Source organism: Bactrocera tryoni, unplaced genomic scaffold (genome assembly GCF_016617805.1).
Source record: "Bactrocera tryoni isolate S06 unplaced genomic scaffold, CSIRO_BtryS06_freeze2 scaffold_25, whole genome shotgun sequence".
Classification (NCBI taxonomy): Eukaryota; Metazoa; Arthropoda; class Insecta; order Diptera; family Tephritidae; genus Bactrocera; species Bactrocera tryoni.
Genome location: NW_024395977.1, coordinates 26,730,411 through 26,753,186, shown reverse-complemented (window position 1 = coordinate 26,753,186; position 22,776 = coordinate 26,730,411). Strand labels below are relative to the sequence as shown.

Here is a 22,776-nt window from a genome sequence, read left to right as displayed (position 1 = left end):
AGCATTAATGTACCCTCGAAAAAAATGTTTATCAGGCAGGTTCTGGCAATTCACATCCGAGTAAAATTTGTGTCAAATTAGGTACAGAAGGTATTTTCCACAAAATTTCAGTCGGATTTAAATTGCAGAACCTGAAATATACAGGATATCATGTTTTTTTTATCAAAAACAGTTCAAAAAACTCAGGAATAATTTTTTTTCACTATATTTCAATATTGGGAATTTGTCAAGGACATAAAAGGCGGTATTTAAAGTATACACAATGAAATTAGGAAAAATCGTTCATATTCCATTAAACCAATACCGGTGTAATTTTTGAAATGAAAAAATAAAAATTTATTTTGGACAGAACGAAGTTTGCCGGGTCAGCTAGTTTCATTATAATTTTTATTTCGTATTTTTAAGCCTTATGTACTATTTTGGAAATCTTACGTATTAAATTAAATATAAGTATGTGTATGTTGGTATGTACTGCACATCACATGGGGTCCCTGCCAGCCAAAAGTGATGAAAAAACTAGTGAAACAGTAGGTTTTGAAACCCTCAAAAGTAGTGAAAAAAGTGAGCTCGTCATAAGCCGCGTGAAGATTCTAACCACTTTTCCCCTCACACGTTCGTATACATGTGCTTATACATCTCGGTTGCGCTAGTTAATTTTTACCATAAGTAAAAATGAGTCAAAAGAATATATTTTGAGCTGCACCGAAATGTGTACTCTTTATTTATACTCTTAAGACTAACTTATTACTAGTTGATAGTTTGTTTAAATACAGATTGTATTATATGTTTAGGTTTGCTTACATACTTGTATATATTGTTTGCTTAAAAACATTTGCTTTGTTTTAAGATAAGATTGTTGCGGTACTCAAACTCAATGTTGTTTTGATACTTGTTTGTTTAGGATTGATTGTTGTAGTGATAGTGCATTTCAATTGTTGGAACTCAAGGTTGTTTCTGCATTCTGTTTACTGAAACAAAAGGTTGTTTTGATGTTTGTTACTATTATAAGGAATACAATCCTTTACTCGCTCATTCAGCAGTGTCATATAAATTATTTATGTAAAAATATAGTTGAACTGCTCTAATTACCGGAATCGTTAACTGATGCAGGGTTGCATTTTTTGATTCATACTTTTAAAATTTCAAACAAAATTCAAATTATTAATTTTATTATTTTTCGTACCATTTATTATAATTAAATATATTAATGCGAACATTGTGTAAATAAAAATATATTTAATTTAAAAAAATAATTAACATCTGAAAAAATATTGTATTAAAGAAAAACATTACTAATACCTGAAAATAAAGAATAATTAAATTGAATTCATAATATCTAACAGAAAAAGAAAGATTAATTATATGAAATGATAATAATATCTGAAATAAAAGATTAATATTATCTAATCATTTAATATATAAAACAAGCATTTGTTTTGACATATTAAATACATTGGATTGTGCAGGCCGCCTTAAACGCATAAAAGGCATATATACATACATAATAAATATATATTACATATATATACATACATATTACATATTATGTATTTATTTTCGCGTATTATATTGGATGCGCAGGCCAATTTCAAACAAAACACACTTATTTTCACATACTTACATACTTAACAATATTTATTTGCTGCTGCTGCTATTTTTAACTCTGTTTTCCTGAATTCCAATGCTATAAAACAAATGAAGTAATTATTTGCAAATTATTTTAAAAAAAATCACATAAAATTCATTTACTTATATTCTTTTTGTACGAGCTCGAATGACATGTGTTGCGTCAAGCGACATATCTAAATCTAAAACAAAAATAATTAAATGAATTGTAAAATATTGAATTATTAAAAATTAAATTAAGAAAATCTAAAATATAAAATACATGTCTTAATAATGCATTCATAATACCAATCTATTACTTACCTTAATACTTACCATAATCTGTTATAATATTTAACGAAAGTTGAAAATTATTATAATGTACTTACCCTTTTTTAATACATATTTATATTACCCCTAGTTTAAGCCGTTAGTTTTAAGATTTAGGTTAGCAATTAGATTAAGTGAAATAAAGAACTCTCTCTTATGTGAACCGTTGAAGCGAACGCACGCTTTTTTTGCTACCGGAATAATTTATAAGTCTTTTCGCGACAGGTAATTGGAGAGTATTTAAAATTGCGCATCCCTAACTATTTTTCGTGTCTCAAAAACGCTTGAGACTTTTCATGGCGCCCGAGCAGGGACAGGGAGCGTAATTAAAAAATTTAAAACTAAAATACACTTAAAAAGTGTAAAACAAGTGCATTAATTAATATTTCAAACCAATTACCTGGGTTTAATTCATTTCGGATCTCGGTTTTCGGTGTTCGGCTTTCGGCTAAGTGAAAGTGGTGAACAAATATTAAGAATAAATATAACACTCGTGTTATAAATGTTACACATTAAAACAAAAAAAAGCTGAAAAAGCAAAATATATACAAACATAAAAGACAAAAAGTTATACGCGCGTACATGAAAAAGAGTGGGTGTAAAAAATTACCTGTGCTACCAAATTTCTAAAAAAAAAGAAATAAAGGAAGAAGAAACGTGTGCAGTGTAGTTGCTGGAATGAAAAACATATATGTAAATACATATGTATTAACAAATTAAAGAAAGTGCGTAGTCAACTGAAAAAGAAACAAGCAAAAAATACATACAAGTATATAGTGTGCACAAGGTAGCGGAGGCTGTGTTAACACACCGCTAAGTGTCGTTGTGTCAAAAGTGCCGTGTGCAGTTCCGCAATATAGGAACACATAACGTAACGTTTCAACATTTTCATCTCCAGTGCTGCTACATCTCCACCAACGTCTACGTCACCACTAACATTGCAGCTGCGTGAATGCCTTCATCGTCGCTGCTACGTCAACGTCATCGCTGCCGCTACTACGTCTACGTCAACGCCATCGCTGCTGCTGACCGTCGTGGGAATGCGCTGCAACTGCATCATATGCCAAAGGGAAGTGAGCGCCGGCAAACAGCCGACGCACCAGGTAACGAGTGCGGATTATTGAAAGTGGTGCAAACAAACGAAAATTCAAATAAACAAAAAAGTGCACACTTTCAGTTTTTGGCTCTCCCTTTTTTCACTATATTGACATACACACATATATCTACAACAATATGTACATATATTATTTTGCTATACAATTGATGTATTTGAACCCCAAGAAAAGAAAATTGAATTATTTATTTTTTTCGCAATTTGTTCGATCTGTTTTTGTAATTATCGGTCGTTTTTCGCAATGTTTGTCGATTTTCGATCGAACATTTTCCGATCAAATTACTTTATTGCGCTTTTGCTCATTTTGCGCATTTTTCGATTTGGCTCTTCGTATACTTGGGAATCGATATTATTTTATCACGTTTTCGTAACCGATTCCAAATATATTTGTTGCCAACCTTTATTGCTATTATTCATTTCTCATACCTTATTGGTTTCTTCTCCTTTTATTTGGCGTAGACACCGCTTCCGCGATTATAGCCGAGTTAACAACAGCGCGCCAGTCGTTTCTTTTTTTCGCTACGTGGCGCCAATTGGATATTCCAAGCGTAACCAGGTCCTTTTTCACCTGGTCCTTCCAACGGAGTGGAGGTCTTCCATGTTTTCGTCCATTCTGACAATATGGTCTAGCCAGCGTAGCCGCTGTCTTTTAATTCGCTGAACTATGTCAATGTCGATATTTCATACAGCTCATCGCTAAATCGAATGTCATATTCGTCGTGGCCAACGAGCAAAGAACCATAAATCTTTCACAGAACTTTTCTCTCGAAAACTCGCAACGTCGACTCATTAGTTGTTGACATCGTCCAAGCCTCTGCACCATATAGCAGGACGGGAATTATGAGTGACTTATAGAGTTTGGTTTTTGTTTGTCGGGAGAGGACTTTGCTTCTCAATTGCCTACTCAGTCCGAAGTAGCACCTGTTGGCAAGAGCAATCCTGCGTTGGATTTCTAGGCTGACATTGTTGGTGGTGTTTACGCTGGTTCCAAGATAGACGAAATTATCTACAACTTCAAAGTTATGACTGTCAACAGTGACATTCATTCGTTAGTTGACTGTCGACGCGGATAGACGTGCGTGCGCATCGTTGTGATATTCAAAGTGTTTTTTCGGTGATTTTTGCGATTCTCTTTTGTGCGGGTATTTGTTTACGCGTTTTGGTTGGCACCGTTATTGCCTGGCGCGTGTGCATAGCGGTTCGGTTGAATTGTTGGTGCGATTGTGTATAGTGAGGGTCGGTGACCGCGAGTGGTTTCGTGCGGCTACACATTTTTGTGCAATTTTGTGCATTTTTGTGTGCCAAATCGTCGGTATTCGGAGTATTATAGCGGTAAGTAATTTAATTATTACTACTGTATATACGGGCAACGTGGTCATCCACGTTGTTGTTATTGGCGGAAGCTTCGCACGGTTTCAGTGTAGCTCCGTGTTGTTGGCACTCTTGCTGACTGGACTGCCGGCCAGTAGTTCTGTGCTGAGCATCTGGCGGTTAGTTGGCTCAGTGTCAGGAAGATCTGGACAGGATTGCCCAAAGGGTGCGAGCGTCTGTCCAGTGTTGGAGATTGCGACTCCTGTGAGGACCAACGGTCGTAACAGCGCTACCGTTTAGCCCACGGTGCGATTCGGCTCAGCGCCACATCGGTCGACTCCGGACCGTTATGGGGACTTTGTCCGGCCGGCGACCAATTGAGTGGCCTTAACCTGACCACTGGTTGGGGTTGTGGGCTGTGCCACCGCGAGCACGCTATAATCGACCGCTTGGGTGGTCGCTGTTACTGAGCGGGCCCTTGCGTGAGTCGCACTTTTCGGCGCGTCCAGACGCGCGCACCTGGAGAGCATCTGCTTCAGAATCTTTTCTGTCCGTGAGCCTTCAACGCTAGTGGTACGCCAGCGGATCAGTTCAACTGAGCGGTAAGTTTGGGGAGCGAGATGCCTCGAGGACGGAAGAGGAGAATCCGCCGCTTCGACAGTTGTGGATGACTCCACGTCGGGTGGCGAGGCGGAAGCGGCGGGAACGACGGTAAGGTCGCCACCGCGGAGTAAGGCGCGTCATGATGGCGGAAGCGAGGGAGGGAGCGGGAGTTGTGGCGGGAGTCCAACGTAGCCTCCGCTGAGAAGGCGGTTACGCGTGCTGGGTCGCCGCGTAACGTAGGGGGTATCGCGGGAGGGAGCGGGAGTTGTGACGGGAGTGCCAACGTGGCCTCCGCTGAGAAGGCGGTTACGCGTGCTGGGTCGCCGCGTAACGTAGGGGGTGTCGAGGGAGGGAGCGGGTGTTGTGGTGGGAGTGCCACCACCGAGAAAGCGGTTGCGCGTACAGGGTCGCCGCGTCATGAAGGGGAAATCGAGGGAGGGAGAGGGAGTTGTGGCGGGAGTGCCAACGTGGCCTCCACAGGGAGAACGGTTGCTCTACCGTCAAGGACGGTTGGCAAAGAAACGGGTGCAGGGCGTGCCAAAGAGGCCACAAAAAAGCGGGAGTATTCGCGCGGAGCAGTTTTTGTTGGGGGTGGGGCAGTCAGCCATGTTGCGGCGGCCAAACGGATTACGGGGGAGCTAAACGAGCTAGTATTCGAGGCCAAAAGCTTCGATAAAGGGACTGCGAAGGGGCTGATGGAGCTTGCCTCAAAGTACGAGGCGCTCTTGATGACGGTTATTACCGAGAATGCCCACCTTCGCGGTCAAGTTGACGCCCTTAAGGGAGGTTGTGGGGGACACTCCTCGACGCCGAGAAGGTCAATGCCGGCTCCGTCGGCACCGATGCCTGCGCCACCAGCACCTGTGGTGGATGCGATCACACCGGTGACGCCGAAACCTGTGGAGACCTGGTCGGTCGTGGTGAGGAGTAAAGTTCCCACAACTTCCTCCGGAAGTTGGGTCGTCGGGTGGTGGTCCAGGGGGTTCATACGGGTCAATGCCGGCTCCGTCGGCACCGATGGAGGAATTCATGGAGGATCTACTCCGGCTGAACCTCAAGGATTTCAGCCCGGCGTCCCAGAGGACTGACGTGAGGATGGTCAGTCGCCCCTGGAAGGTGACCGCTGACGGTAGCACCAACGTCGTCCTGGAGGGTACGGACAAGTTGATGTCCGCCCTCTTGGAGAAAGGTCGGTGCTACATTAAGTGGTTCTACTTCCGGGTGCGACCGGACAGCCCCGTCGCTGGCTGCTTCCGGTGTATGGGTTTTGACCATAGAGTGGCTGAGTGTAGGGCCAAAGCAGATGTCTGTCGGAGGTGCGGTCAAGAAGACCACAAAGCTGCCAGTTGCATCAATGTACCTCATTGTCGCAACTGTGAGTTTAAGGGTAGACCAGCTGGGCATCTGATGATGTCAGCTGCCTGCCCTATATATTGTGGCCTTGTTGAGCGCGCCCTCGCCGGACACTGATGGGGGGGTTTATCCAGCTCAACTGTCAGGGCTCTTTGTCAGGGCTAATGTGCGAGTTGGGGGCTTGCATGGTAGAGGGTGGGTGCAGTATTGCTCTACTCCAGGAGCCCTACGCCACCAATGGTGTGGTTCGGGGTCTTCCTGGGGGTTTTAAGGTCTTCACTGACCTTAGAGCTAACGCTGCAATAGTTGTGAATAATCCACACTACGATTGCGTAGTTGTGGATTCTTCACAACTGGGTATATGTAAAGCGATAGAAGGGGACTTCGGTAGGATGATCGTCGCTAGTTTATATTGTAAATATAGCGAGCCCCTAGAGCCCTACCTGGGCTACATGGATAAGCTGCTACTACTTGCGAGTAGCAGTCCATTTATCCTAGGGCTGGATGCGAATGCCTCGTCCTCGATGTGGTTTAGTAAGGTATCCCGGCATTCGTCTGGATACCAAAGCCACAGTCGAGGCGAGGCATTAAGCGAATGGGTGGTGGCTAAAAGCCTCCATATTTTGAACGAGCCGAGTGAATGGTATACGTTTGAAGGACCTGGGGCGTAAGTGACATTGACGTGACGCTTATGAACGAGGCAGCAAGTAGGGCTTTTAGTGTTAGGTGGGTGGTTAGGGGGGGGTGGGGATTGAGTGATCATAATTTGATTCAAATTATGGTTACCCCTCGATTCCCTCCCCCGCCTTATGAGAGTCCATTGCGGCGATGGCGTACCGCTGGTACTGACTGGAACCAATATGGACTCTCGGTTAGGGAAGCGGTATTTGAAATACCGCTTAGTGAATTTGTTGAGTTGGGAGTTGACGAGCAGATTGCTCGTCTCTATGAGGTTGTTTGGGGGGTTAATGATAGGGTTTTTCGTAGGTATGACTGTTCTAAGGTTAGTAAAATCAAATGGTGGACGCGTGAGCTAACCTTGAAGAGGAGGACTGTCAGGCGATTGAGGCGAAAGTTTCAACGCGCCCGACGGTCCAATTCTGATAGGCTGTCCCAGCTTAGGTACGAATATAGTTGTGCGGATTGGGAATATAAAGAGATGTTGGTGTTAAAGAAGAGGAGTGGAGGAGCTTTGTTAGGGAAAATAGGAACGACCCCTGGGGTCAGGTCTATAGGATCTGCCGGGGTCGTAGGAGGGAGGATGTCACCTCTCTTCGCGTCGGTGACACCTTGTTATCGTCGTGGAGAGAGTGTGCGGGGGTTCTGTTAGGTGCGTTCTTTCCTAGGTCGGAGGTGCAGGTACCTCAAGCACAAGAGGTGCCTGTCCCTCCATTAGATGATGGGGATGGGGTACGCCTTTGGCCTGGTTAGGTCTAAACGGTCCCCAGGTTTTGATGGTTTGAACGGAGAGATGTGTAAAAGCTTATGGAAGTTCATTCCGGAATACCTGGAGGCCATTTATGATAAGTGCGTCTGGGAGGGATACTTTCCGAGTGGAGAAGTGCTAGGGTTGTTCCTCTCCTGAAGTCCCCTGATAAGATCAGGAGCGATCCTTGATCTTATCGGGGCATCAGTCTCCTTCCAGTACTTGGAAAAGTGTTGGAAAGAGTCATGGTGGAACGGCTTCAGGAGATAACGCGGGGTATGTGGTCGGATAGGCAGTTTGGGTTCAGGAAAGGACGCAGTATAGAGGATGCGTATTTGTATATGTCCTCGGCATATTTGTTGACTTCAAGGGGGCGTTTGATTACCTAAGCTAAGGGATCGAGTGGTGCAACGGCTGGAGGAGCTTGGCTGTCCGGAAATTTCTCTTTGGCGGAGTTATTTTTCGGACAGAAAGGCCTCTCTTGTCGGCATGAATGGGAGTGTGGAGATCGGAGTTGTTCGAGGCTGCCGGCAGGGTTCCATCTGTGGTCCATATATTTGGAACCTTATGATGGACACTCTGCTTGGGCAGCTCGAGCCACTCTGTAAATGTTGTGCGTATGCGGACGACCTTCTTCTTATGGTCGAAGGTCGCTCGAGGTCTGAGCTAGAACGGGCGGGAGGAGATCTCCTAGAGATCGTTAATTCTTGGGGTTTAGGTGTGGGGGTCGACATATCGATGGACAAAATGGTGGCAATGCTGCTGAAAGGTAGATTGTCATCGGGTCGTCCACCGATTGTCCGTGTGAACGGGGTCAGCATCAGATATGTGACGCAAGTCAAATATCTGGGACTGACCATGAGTGAAAGGATGTGTTTTACTCCATACTTGGCGAATGTAAAGGAGCGACTGCAGGCAACTGTGGGCAAAATACGACGGATTTTGAGGAGCGATTGGAGTCTCGGACGTCGTGCTGTCCGCACCATATATCGTGGCTTGTTTGTGGCCTGTGCCACTTATGGAGCCCCTGTATGGTGGGAGACAGCCACGACTGTCTGGGGGTCTCAAAAACTCCTCTCAATCCAGCGTTGCATGATGCTTGCTTGTTTGCCTGTATGTCGCACTGTCTCAACGGATGCGATGCAGGTCTTGTTAGGTACACTTCCTCTTGACCTGATTGTCATACAGCGTGCTGTTGCATTTAGGTTAAGAAGGGGCTTGAGTGTGTCATTGCTGCAGAATGATTGGATTTCTGACGATGATGTGGAGAGGGAGGGATATCTAGGGAGCAAGAGGCTCCTAGATGATAGGGTTAGATGTAGGTGGCAAGAACGTTGGGACAATAGTCCTAACTGCCGAGTGACGTACGAGTACATTCGGGACGTGGGGTTCGTTGTGGATAACCCACACTTCAGATTTTGTCTGAGTCTGGGTTTCCTGCTTACGGGGCATGGGCCTCTGAATGCATTTTTGCATCAGAGGCACCTATCGGATACGTCGGGGTGTTTTTGTGGGGCAGTTTTAGAAAACTGGTCGCATTTAATTGCGGAGTGCCCGATGTACTCGGACATTAGGGATCTGGGTGGTATGGGGATTAGCTGGACTAATGGACAATTAGATGTTAGTGGTGTGATCTCCACTAGTCGGAATACCGAACAGTTAGGGTCGTTTGCGCGTGAATTATTTAAGCGGCGAAGGCGGTTAGCTGGAAGTTAGGGTTAGTTTATGTATGATTTGGGTGTGTTAGTGATGTGTGTATGGGGTCCAACCCCTGGCCACCAGTCCAGAGCCGTATGGAAGCTCAACTGGTAGTAGTTTCGGCTACGAGGTCTGACCGGAGACTTAATTCTGGTACCACGGGGAGGAGGAGCCCTTGGAGTTCGCTCCAACATGCTCGTGCGGACTGGCCCCTCGGGGAGTATCGTGGTGGTTGTGGTTGAAACCCAAATTGCGGGAAGAACTGACTTCGTCAGTTGAATGTGGAGTTGCATTGCAACCGGGTGCCGGACCCAAAGCACGGCAGAGGTTTTAGATGGGCCTCGAACCCTACCAAGGTGGTTAGTGTGTCCATTCCACACTGCCAATTGGTACTGAAAATGCTTTGCATTCTCAGGGCGCTGATCAACGCATTGATTTGATCCGCTGTGCTTTTGAGCGCCGTGGAGTAAGGCTGTCGTCAGCAGGTGCCCACGTAAAACACACCGGACGTTGTCAACAGTAACATGGGAGCCTAGTCGCGACGGCTACGACTGTTTATTTGATGACAGGAGATATTTCGTATTGCCCTCGTTCACCACCAGACCCATTTGCCTCGCTTCTTTATCCATTCTGCAGAAAGCAGTACTAACGGCGCGGTTGTTAAGCCAATGATATCAATATCATCCGCTCGAACGGCTCGGAGAGGTTCTTGCGATCCCGACGGAGCTTTTGGTATTGCTCAACTTCAGTTTGCATAGGCATGTTAGTTGTGTGGGGATACCAAATTCAGACATAGGGATCCAATCAGTTTGTTATCGGTGGGCTTTAATTTCACCTGCATAGAACCATATATGCGATGTTGAGTAGGCTTGTATCACGGTAGTTGAAGTCTTCCTTTTAGTGGATTGGGCAGAACACACTTAAATTCCAATCGCCGAGCAGTATGCAGTCATGTGTAGAAGCTCACACAAGTGAGGAAAGTTCTCTGATTGCCAGTCTTTTACATACGGCTCAAGCGGCTTACGACTTCCGGTCTTAGACCATCCCCTGGGAGGCTAAAATGAGAAGGCGAACCATCCCTTCTTAGGGTTGTGCGCGGGGCTTGGGACCCATCACGGAAAAAACGCCATCAATGAAAATTTAACATCAGCCTCGGAAGAGAGTCCCCTATTTTGATGACGATCCCAGCAAACGTAATAAGGACTATGATTTAAGGGCATGCACATGTAATGCCTGGTCCCTTAATTGGGAAAGTGCCGCTGCTCAGCTGATTGAGGTCTTCGTTAGAGTATAGGCTAACAACACCGACGTCCCCATATAACTATTACCAGGATTTTCGAACGTCCAGATGAAATCTGTTACATATGAGTTGTGATTGTATGTGAGGTACCTAAATGAATCTCAGCGAATATTTTTCAAGTATGTGGCATGAGACTAGTTAGCAGATAAAATCGAGTCGATACTACCCCAACTCTCATATACTATCTACTAAGTCTTATGCCGAAATTGTCGATCAGTGTATGAGTGTATATATATTCATATATATAATTGCCTTGGTTCCGATCTTCTTGTTGACGTTTTACATCTTGAGATATTTCCCTGGCTTCAATTCATGCAAGTTGTAAAAGTATAAAATGTTCGGTTGCACCCGAACTTATGTCTTTCTTACTTGTTTCCTGTATTTTTAAGACTTAAAATCAATTTAGTAATGTAAAGGCCAAAGGAAGGGATGTTGCGACATTTTTTAACGCGAAAAATATAACGCTTGCACTAAGAAAGAATCATAACTTCATTGCGTATTCGTCAAAAGACATGTTAGTGTAGAGTTTCACCTTAAGTGCTGCCCGTTTGTTTAAGAAGCTGATATTGTTTGTTCGATTCCCTGGAGAGTAACGCTTGGTGAACCAAAGACACTTTCTAATAGGTATGTGGGCGCTAAAGGAAATATTGACCCGATTCAACGTATGTTTGACATATAGATATACTATCCAGAAAGGATTATCTCGGAATTCCTATTAAATATCTCACACATTGCCCGATAGTTTTGGTAAAAAGTCTGCTATATCAATCAGCTACATTCGTGCAAATTTTTGAACCGATTTTTATGCTCCTATTGCGGTTTTCAACCCAACTGCATTTCAGTCGAAGTTTAAAAATTCGGTATTGCCAACTTCAACTCAAACCGTCAAAAAAAATTGCGGTTGAAGTATGATCGAACTTCAACTTTTTTTGGTATTGCGGTTTTCAACTCTGTACAAGTGGGGTTGACTAGTATATAAATAAACTACAACTGCTTAATAGCAGTTGAAGTTCAACATTCGTGCAGTGAAATACAAAAAAATATTAAAGAAAAAAATGGAGGGCGGTAAAATAACTATTTTAATTAATGTTAAATTAATTTTAATTAATATTTTTTATAAATTTTTAGAAAAAATAAAGTTGCAACAAAAAAGCAATTCGAAAAATTGGTGGAGTTAATGGAGAAGTTTCCAGAAGTAGGAAGAGGAAAGCCACAATTTGGAAACAATAAATTCAAATTGAGGTGCATCGCCTCAAAATTGCTAAATTAAAATCTTCGCAAAGATTTTTTTTGGTTATTTAAGACACAAAGTAATATTTTTTAAAATTTTATTTTTGATTATTCTGGAATGAAGTGATATGTTATATGTTTGTACCATAGTTTAAGTTTACATTAAAAAATTAAGTGATATTGTTATTTAAAGAATTTATTTAAATAAAATTTAAATATATGCCTGAATAAATAGCACATTAGAAAGAATAAATGAAATTTAATATTTTAATTATTTAGAGGGAAGTCATAATATTATTGCGAATTATTCGAGCCGTATCCTCTTCTTCTCTTTCTATGTCCAAAACATCATTGGTCATTGTAGTATTTGAAGTAGATGGTATTTCTTCCGGAGATTCCACTTGAAAGTGTTGGCAAATATTGTGCAATGCGCAACAAGCATTCACAATTTGCGTAGCCTTTTCAGGAGTGTAATGTAAACCTCGTACAGATAAAAGACATCGAAATCTACTCTTGAGTACACCAATTGTCCACTCTACAATATTCCGGACCTTTGAGTGTACTGTATTGTAGCGTGCTTGGGGTGAAGAAGCTTCCGCCATGCGATAAGGCGTCATTAAAAATTTGTGCAGAGGATAGCCAGCGTCGCCTCAGAAATTACATTACTCCACTTATTTAGCAATAAATACGATAAAGTTTTACCCAAGATCCAAGTGTTATTCTGTATGTTGTTCTGTAAATGCACTTTCAAATCGCTAACATTGAAAACAAAAGAGTCATGATTTGAGCCTGCATGCCTAGCATCCACATACCGAAGAGACATTTTATAATCACAAAGCTAAACATTTTAAGAAATTATACCATTTTGTTTCTAATATAATTCAGATTTTATACATACAATCATCACGTTTAAACTGTAGTAGCCCTTTCTGTTAAGATAAAGATGTTGCACTCCTTTTCTTGGTGAAATTATGCGAACATGAGTTCCGTCGATGCAACTACCCCCGGGAAAGCATTTTTTGAATAAAATGAATCTTTTGAAGCGTTTTGCTCCTCCTCAGTCATTTGAATTTTAATCCATTGGGCACAAATATGTACGTTGTTCAATTATATTTAGAACCTCTTTAATTATTAAAGATATCGTAGGTTGCGCCAACCCAATGTTAAAATCATTTCCACTGCATTTTTGATAACCACCGTCAGCAAGGAAACGCAGAGCTGCGCATAATTTTAATATAGGAGATATGACCGTTCCTCGCACACGTTATTTAATCGAAAATAACTTATGAATCTGCAACAAATATTATTAAAAAGCCACTCAATTGTGAAAAAACTATGGCTTACTTTGCATTTTGAAGCTCCAATGGATTTGAGTGATCACGAAGGCTTTTTCGTATACGTAGCACATCAATTTTGTCCCTAATATTTTCGTCGTTGTAATATAAATCAAAACTTATATCCATTTTTTATTTATTTTAATGTTTATTCACTTTTTCGCGAGCGACAACTGAATTCAATTGTTTAAATATGTCGTTTACAAAATTTTAGCTGTTTCACTATCTGTCAAAATTCCCTTTCTTAGGTTGGCAACGCCAATCATACTTCGACTGAACTTAGTTGAAGTTCGCAATACCGAAAAAGAGTTTGGTTGATCTGAAGTTGAGTTGCCTTAACTTCAATTCGACCAAGTCGGGTTGAAAACCACAATAGGGGCATTAAACTGGAAAATTAAACTTTCATACGAAATTTAAAGTTGTGTTAAAGTTCAATTGTATGCAGAGTTTTAGTCCAATTTCATCAATTTAAAGTTTGATTAAAATTGGTTGAATAAGTCCGCAGATACACATATGTATAATGTATGTGAATTCATTTAAGTTGGGCGGTGCACGCCCATCATCTAACTTTGACACTGACTCTTATAAAACTTTCTGCTATTCCAGATGTGTGATTAGTGTATATGACGCATATATTTATTGATATATAACACTTTTAGTAGTTTTTGGCAGAACCGTTATATGGGAGTGAGCGAGGTTATGGTACGATATCTTCTATTTTCACAATTTTGCAAGAAGTACAAAAATAAGTACAAAATGGCATGAATTAAACCTGTTAAGAAACGGGGCCCTGACTACTCATGTTCAAACCACAGGTGCTCTTGTTAATGCCATTTGTTGTACCAAATTACACTTTTGTATATTAATTTACGGATAGTTATAACATTTAATAGATTTTTCTATGAATGGCGTTTTGTGTGCGTGGCAGTGGTCCAATGGAACACGTGTACAAATTTTCATTACGATATATACGACTATATACCTTGATTAGCTTTAGGTGATATAAACAACCGTTATCAGACAAAACTCTGCAGCAACAGGTTGTGAGAGTATTATGCTCGATTTAGGATTGCGCAATTTTAATATACTAAACCTAATAAAAAGGGGAATAAAATTAAATCCTATTTGGTGGTCATTAACAACCTTATTATTAATAATCATAATTGAATATATCTTATACATATCTATATATAAATATATACCTATAATATATATATTTGTGGGGAGGCAAAAAAATCGCCCATTGCTCTATGAAAATCATATTCTAGGGATCAAAATAAGATACTTTGCCGAAGGAACCATACCTCTGAAACGAATTTTGATGTCCCCCAATTTGGGTCCAACTTTTGGGTAGGGGCAAATTTTGAAAAATCCCACTTTGACCCATTTAGAGTGCTCCAATCGAGTCTAAATGTATGACCGACCGCCACTAACTTTGGACGGCCGATCCACCCATGCCAGTGGCACACCCCCTAGAACTCCCCTGGGGGGTTCCCCATACAATCATTTCAAAAAATCACCATTTTTGGTGATTTACATGAAAAAATCAGCTAAATTGCTATGTTTTTTCTTTATTTTTATTTATTTATTTATAATAATATCTATTTTTTCTCTTAAGAAATTTATTTAGTTAGAACATAAGTATGTAAATGAAAAAAATTAATTTAAGTGATAATCTTAAACTAACAATAGACAATTGTGTTTGCCCTTGAAAACACTTATGCTTAAGATATGTGTACATACTGTCGGTATGTACAGTAGATTAGTGTTAAGATGTGTGTATGCACTCAGCATGTGGTGCATACATAAATTAGGATAAAGAATGCTATAAATAAAGGAGCTCTGGGCAACCAGAGCTGAGTTCTATTTAACAACCGAAACCCTACGCGTCTTACTTTACAATTACCATTTCATTATTATTACCTCAAAAAGTTTACAATGAATCCACCATCCTCTACACCGCAAGATGAAGCAACTACATCAATAACTATCGAAAACCCAATGGGTCATATACCCAAGCATGATGTTACTGTTTTTGGTGTGTCTACTGATTTGACTGATCTTAATTTACCAACCCATCTGGATATCTTGAGATATTATTTTTACTTAAGCGAACGTGCTAAAACAGAACAAAAAAAGTTTTCCCATAAATCATTCACTATTCAAGTACAAGATAAGTTGATTGGAATTTGGGAAAAACTTGGAATGGAAATAATGCTGAAAAAAAGTGTATGTAATAAATTGAATAAATTGCTTGACAAGTATCAAGAGAAAATCAAGAGAAGAAACAACACCCAACAATTTACAGAGTATGTAAAATCTCTGGAAACAATTTTTTACATTGGAACATGTAAATGCGATTTGAAGGCAGCTCCATGGGCATGCGGCTGGGTTCCCGAACGCCTCAAAGATTTCATGCACGATCAACATAATCAGAGAAGACTAACAATGAATGCATTTATGATGGAAACTGAAGAGCAAGGAGCAACGTCTATGTCATCAATGCCAACATACCAAGATCCCGATGACTCGACATACGCACCGCCACCGGTTCAAGAAGATATGGATAGAAGCACAAGTTCACAATACACAGAGAGATACGATTGTTTTAACTTTGCCTTGGTATGTGACAGATTTGGTGTGCCTGACAGAGTAGCATCAGCATTGGGAACCGCTATTTTGCAAGATTTTAAAATTAAAGATAAGCATGGGAAACCTCTCATCATGGATAAATCGAAAGTTCGCAGAGAAAAAGAGAAATGCAGACAAGAAATGCTTCGCAAACGGTTAGATGATACCAATTTGTTAGCGTTTTCATTCGATGGCAGAAAAGATAATACTTTAACGATAGATAAAATTGATGAGAAGTATCATTCTAGGATGGTAAAAGAACCTCATCTTGTTATTTTGAGAGAACCCAATTCTGAATTGATTGGTTACGTAAGACTGGAACATGAAACCGCTGAATACAAAACAAACAAATTAAATGGTTTTTTCAACGATAAAAATATATCACTGGATACATTAATTGGAATATGCACTGACGGTGAGCCAACAAACACTGGCCCACACGGTGGAATTATACGACGATTCGAATTGCTGTTAAAAAGACCATTTCATTGGTTTGTTTGCCTTCTACACTTCAACGAACTTCCGTTTCGGCACTTGTTTGAAGCTTTGGATAAATCAACCAGCACTGGACCAAGATCGGCAACCGGAAAACTGAGCCGTCAAATCGAAACTTATGAAACTCTTCCGGTAAGTTATTGCTATCACTCATTTATTATAATTGTCAACCATTATTAATTATTTTATTATTTTATATTTTTAGATGGTGGACGGCTTCCAGAAAATTGAGTTGCAAAATATGCCCCCTGCTCCAGAAAAAAAAAAGAATTTTCCACCGATTCGAAGTACTTATACGACATGGCCCTTGCAATTTCTAGCGGCGTGGTTCCGGTGGATCTGGCTAACATCAAACCAGGGAAAATTGTACATTCTCGGTGGCTCACCAAGGCCGCTAGATTATTGCGATTATATGTGACAACGGAAAATCCAGATGCAAATTTAAGAATTATGGTTGAATTTATCGGGTGATTTTTTAAGAGCTTGATAACTCTTTTTAAAAAAAAAACGCATAAAATTTGCAAAATCTACATATAATTAAATGTTATGTGTCAATGTACTTCAATATCAAGTATTACGGTATTAAGTATTTTTCGAATTGATTGGTTCGTCACGATTTCTAGAACCTCGTTTACGCAAAATTGTCAATCAAGTAATTAATGATAATTCATATTATGCGCATTCGGAAAATATCTTGTTATCAATGTTGTTTGATGATAGGAAAGAAAAGCGCGACTGTGCCATCAAGAAAATTCTACGCTATCGAACCGATGTTGATGAGCCAGTGGAACTTAGAGTTTATAAAAAACCAGACATAAACTTTAATTGCACAATTTATACGGAAATGATCAATTTGAATGATATAAATATCGTATTTGAACCACCATTCACGCGAAGCATTCCGTACGATACATTGAAAGAGTATTTAAATCAAGATGATCCACCGTTTAATGGTCCAAAAATTCCATCACACATAGTACAAGGAACAGAACGACATGTTCAATTGCTAGCTAGCGTTTCCAAACGGGTTATACCGGAAAATGTAGAGGTTGGTATGGCGACGACAATAGAGAGCCGTGCGAAATTGCCCAGACTTGAAAGTAAAAAAAACTTCAAACAATAATTTTTTTAAATTTCTTTTCTATAACTCACTAAAATTAATTTTTTTCATTTACATACTTATGTTCTAACTAAATAAATTTCTTAAGAGAAAAAATAGATATTATTATAAATAAATAAATAAAAATAAAGAAAAACATAGCAATTTAGCTGATTTTTTTCATGTAAATCACCAAAATGGTGATTTTTGAAATGATTAGTATGGGGAACCCCAGGGGAGTTCCAGGGGTGTGCCACTGGCATGGGTGGATCGGCCGTCCAAAGTTAGTGGGGTCGGTCATACATTTGGACTCGATTGGAGCACTCTAAATGGGTCAAAGTGGGATTTTTCAAAATTTGCCCCTACCCAAAGGTTCGACCCAAATTGGGGGACATCAAAATTCGTTTTAGAGGTATGGTTCCTTCGGCAAAGTATCTTATTTTGATCCCTAGAAATGATTTTCATAGAGCAATGGGCGATTTTTAAATCGAAATATATATATATATTTATATATTAGGGTGTGGCATTTTGAGGCAACCTTTTTTTTCAACTGAAAAACAGGCTCAAAACTTTCGAAATGTGTAAAAAAAAGTCACTCAAAAGATGAGCTCTTAATATTAATATTAAGAGGTGCCACTTTCAAATTTTCTTTTTTCCATATAAATTACATGGAAAAAAAATAATTTTTTTTGTGGTGGTTATTGTGCGGATGTTATTATATGTGCACGCGATGGCTGACAGTAGGGATGGTAAACTCGATTCCGATTCTACTGGAAAATCGAGTTTTCTCGTAAAATAATCGATTTTTCGGAATCGATCTTCAGTAGTCGAAGTCGATTAAGAATCGATTCTTGACATTCGAAAAATCGATTATTTTACGAGAAAACTCGATTTTCCAGTAGAATCGGAATCGAGTTAACCATCCGTACTGACAGCCATCGCGTGCACATATAATAACCACCACAAAAAAAATGATGTTTTTTCCATGTAATTTATATGGAAAGCAGAAAATTTGAAAGAGGCACCTCTTAATATTAATATTAAGAGCTCATCTTTTGAGTGACTTTTTTTTTACACATTTCGAAAGTTTTGAGCCTGTTTTTCAGTTGAAAAAAAAGGTTGCCTCAAAATGGCACACCCTAATATATAATTTATATATATATATATTATATATATATATATATAAATTTAAGTGGCAAAACTTCCTGTTCGCATACTCCTCCTAGACGGCTTGCCCGATTTCAATGAATCTTTCAGGAGTGATTGGGGACTGTTTGGAGGGTGCACATAAGAAATTTAATGTGTGTATCATTGCACATTTGAAAACAAAAATGATACATCCCGCCTATACAAATTCTCATGAAATAATGTTTTGCCGCAAGATTGGCAGTCCTGTCAAATGCCTTTTACTAATAAACAGAAACAACTGGCGGATGTTTACAATTAATAAAACACATTGACATCGCATGTTGATCGTTTTTGCCTGTCATTCGTTCTTTCTATGGATGACTGTCAAGCTAACAAGACATACAGAACGTAATTGTTCCGAATGCACTGAGTGTGTCAAAAAAAATGTTTCAACAACGCCGAATGTTTCTATTTGCGTCTGCTAATAGTCAACGTGCGCGGACAAAGATCATTTGATGATTTGAAAACTGTTGACAGTCAGTTGAGTGCGACGTATCGTGAAACATGTCAGCGATTGCATTTGTTAGAAGATGATATGCATTGGGACACCGCACTTCTTGACGCATCACTCACATCTCATCCAAAACAAATACGCATACTATTCGCCATAATAATATCTACATGCCTTCCGTCAAATCCGCAAGAACTGTGGAATAAGTACAAAGACTGCGTAACCGAGGACTTATTAATTTTGGCGCGTAATCGAGCATCGGACGCAGACTTGCTATATACATTACAAATGTATAATGATGCTTTGATATTGGTTGAAGATCTGTGCCTTACATTTGCGAATAAGGCATTAGCCCAACTTGGCATAACTGCGCCCAATCGTTAAGCGATTGATATGCTAGACAATGAGATTCAACGTGAACAACAATACGATTGCAATGAATTGCGTGCTTTCATACAAGCTAACATTACCAAATTGAATATTCAGCAGAAAAATGCTTATGATAAAATTATACGAGCGGTTGACAATAACGCCAATGGCGTTATCTCTTTGATTCTTGCTACTAGTACTAGTCACAGTAGAAAATTGCGCTGGCAATTGCTTCGTCAGGCATCGCTGCTAATTTACTTGATGGCGGCCGAACAGCACATTCTGCGTTGAAATTACCGTTGAACATCCAAGTCGTGGAAACACCAACGTGCAACATATCGAGGAATTCAGCAATGGCAAAAGTTTTGCGAGGGGCTGGAATAGTTCTATTGGATGAGTGCCAAATGGCTAACAGAAAGTCATTAGAAGAATTCAATAGAACAATGCAAGATTTACGCCAAAAGCAACAACTTTTTGGCGGAGCATTAGTCTTATTATCCGGCGATTTTCGGCAAACTTTGCCAGTCATTCCTCGATCAACTCCTGCCGTCGAAATAAACGCATGTTTAAAATCGTCAGTTTTGTGGAGACATGTTCAAAGGCTGACTCTTACCATCAACATGCGAGTCCCATTGCAAAATGATCGATCCGCAGCGGCATTTTCGAAGCAGGTGTTGGACATTGGCGAAGGCAAAATACCAATCGATGATACCGGTTTGATCACATTGCCGAACAACTTTTGTACACTTTTACAGTCGAAAGAAGAATTGATTGAAAGTGTATTTCCGAATATTGTTCAATACTATCAACGCCACGATTATTTAAGTGAACGCGCAATATTGGCACCGAAAAATGTACACGTCAACGAAATCAATTTTGCCATTCAAGAAAAACTGCAAGGAGAAGCTACAACATATACATCGATTGATAGCGTTTTGAATTAAGATGAAGTAGTCAACTATCCAATTGAATTCTTGAATTCTCTGGATCCCCCCGGTCTGCCACCGCATCGTTTGGTCCTGAAAGTCGGTTCACCCATTTCTACGAAATCTGAAGCCACCGACTTTGTGTAATGGCACAAGACTTTCAGTCAAAAAAATGTGGCCAAATTTGATTGAAGCAATAATACTAAATGGCAAGGCAGCAGGTGAAGTTGTACTCTTACCACGCATTCCCATGATTCAAACGGGCATGCCGTTTGAAATTAAGCGCTTGCAGTTCCCAGTACGTCTTGCCTTTGCGATGACCATCAACAAATCGCCAAGGAAAACGTTTCAAGTGTGCGGCGTCAATTTGGAAGAACCGTGTTTCTCCAACGGCCAATTGTTCGTCGCATGCTCCGAGAGTAAGAACACCAAGGTGCTTATTCATTTACGCGCCAGGTGGAAAACCCAAAATGTTGTATACCAATATGTTTTATAAATGTTTTATAAATAAGTAACAGTTTACAACAATAGATAAAACACAAAGTAAAAACCCTTAAGAATTTTAATCAAATTTAGGTGTAGCAAAGCGCACAGGGTAACATCTAGTTATTTATAAATTACTTCCCTACATCACTTAAAAATGAAAATAGAAAATTCAAAAAAAAAAAACGGAATTTATATTCAAATTTTTAACTAAAACTATTCATCTTGAAACAATGTATAAAATACATACATACTTATGTCATCAGAAAGAGGATATCAGCTAACACCGCTTTTCGTAGAATTCAAATGCAAATATATATATTTAACCTCCTATTTTATTTATAAACTTAAGTAAAATTATGAAAAATATAAAGGCACAATGTACAGAGACAAATCAGTTTTTATAAGATCCAGTAGCAATCGTGCAATAATTCTGTTGTTACACATGCTGTGTGGCTCGTAGCCCCGTCTTGTTAGAACCAGACGTTATCATGATTAATTTCATCAACAGTAAAAGTGTCACCAGCTTCATTTTGAAGTAAATACGCACCGATGATTCAACCAGACCAAAAAACACGCCAAGCGCTGTCAATTTTGAATGAATAATGGTTGCTAATGAATAATTTGTAGATTTTTTTTGCACTCTAAATCGACAGCTTTGTTTATTTGGCACCACTCAAATAAAAGTAGAGTCTCATCGAAGAAAGATAATTTTCTTAAAGCTGTCGTTATCGTTTCCAAGATTTTCCAAGATAAAATCGAGAAAATTTACAATGTTTATGAAGATCTTCAGGTCTTGAATGAGAACAATTTTAAACAGCGTCATTTAATAATGGATCACTGTATGGTGTTACAGTTTTGCCCGTCACTGTATATAATTCTAAATCTTACTCAATTAGTTTTAGGTATTACAAATAAGTGTTAAAAGAAAAATATTGTATCATGTTAGAGTGCAAAATACAAAAAATCAAGTACGACTAAAACAGTGTTGATGCGTTAACAACGTGCTTATTTTAATATTATATTTGCTTCCTTCCAGTAAAGTGACAACAAAGTTTCGAAAAAATTGCTATTAGATTTTTATAACTTAAAACTTAAAGCACAGTACGGCGATATCGCAAAGTTGTCAATAAGTACAGTGATCGCCTTATCTTCACTACACAATATTTTAACCTCATAAGCCACCGTTATAAATCTAAGCATAGCATACAAGTAGTACCAAATTTTTTATGCTAATGCTTTAATGTTGTTAGGAAATATGTTTATTAATTTGTAATTTCAATAAAAAAATCTACGTGAGCTCCGAATTTAAAATTCTGCATTATTAATCATTTCAATTTTTTTCAGCCTGTTTACTTGAACATCCAAATCAAATCAAAATCACAAGGTATGTACACATAAAGTAACTTGCTCAAGCAAAAGAACGTAAAACGTATATGCCCACTTTGAACGAATAATGAACAATTTATAAGTAATATTTTTATTTATTTCTTTATCTTCCATTTTAGGAAGTTAACTGATCTTTAGTAACATGTATAGTTAATGGAAGCATCGTCTTTTTAGTCTTCAGATGTGATAGAGTTTTTATCATATACCTTCTATATAGGGGTTGTCACTGGAGAACTCTATGCTTTACATATATGAATCAATATGAATATGCAAATATCTTTTTACTCTTCAAACATTTTGCTACAGAGTATAATAGTTTTGTTCACCTAACGGTTGTATGTATCATCCAAAACTAACCGAGTTAGATGTAGGGTTATATATATATAAATAATCAGGATAACGAGTTGAAGTCCGGGTGACTGTCCATCCGTACAAGCTCTA

The 22,776-nt window shown here is 39.5% G+C and overlaps 2 protein-coding genes across 12 annotated transcripts in view; one reads left to right on the top strand and one right to left on the bottom strand.

Moving 5' to 3' along the window:
• Positions 1 to 22,776, top strand: part of LOC120780668 (inositol polyphosphate-5-phosphatase A) — a 530,962-nt gene that overhangs the window by 391,188 nt on the left and 116,998 nt on the right. The window lies entirely within an intron of this gene.
• Positions 12,198 to 12,954, bottom strand: LOC120780672 (putative nuclease HARBI1). The gene is made up of 3 exons (XM_040112942.1): positions 12,869 to 12,954; positions 12,673 to 12,808; positions 12,198 to 12,619 (listed from the first exon to the last, which is right to left on the bottom strand). The coding sequence occupies exons 1-3, from the start codon at positions 12,872 to 12,874 to the stop codon at positions 12,246 to 12,248; spliced, it is 516 nt and encodes a 171-aa protein (XP_039968876.1). The 5' UTR covers positions 12,875 to 12,954; the 3' UTR covers positions 12,198 to 12,245.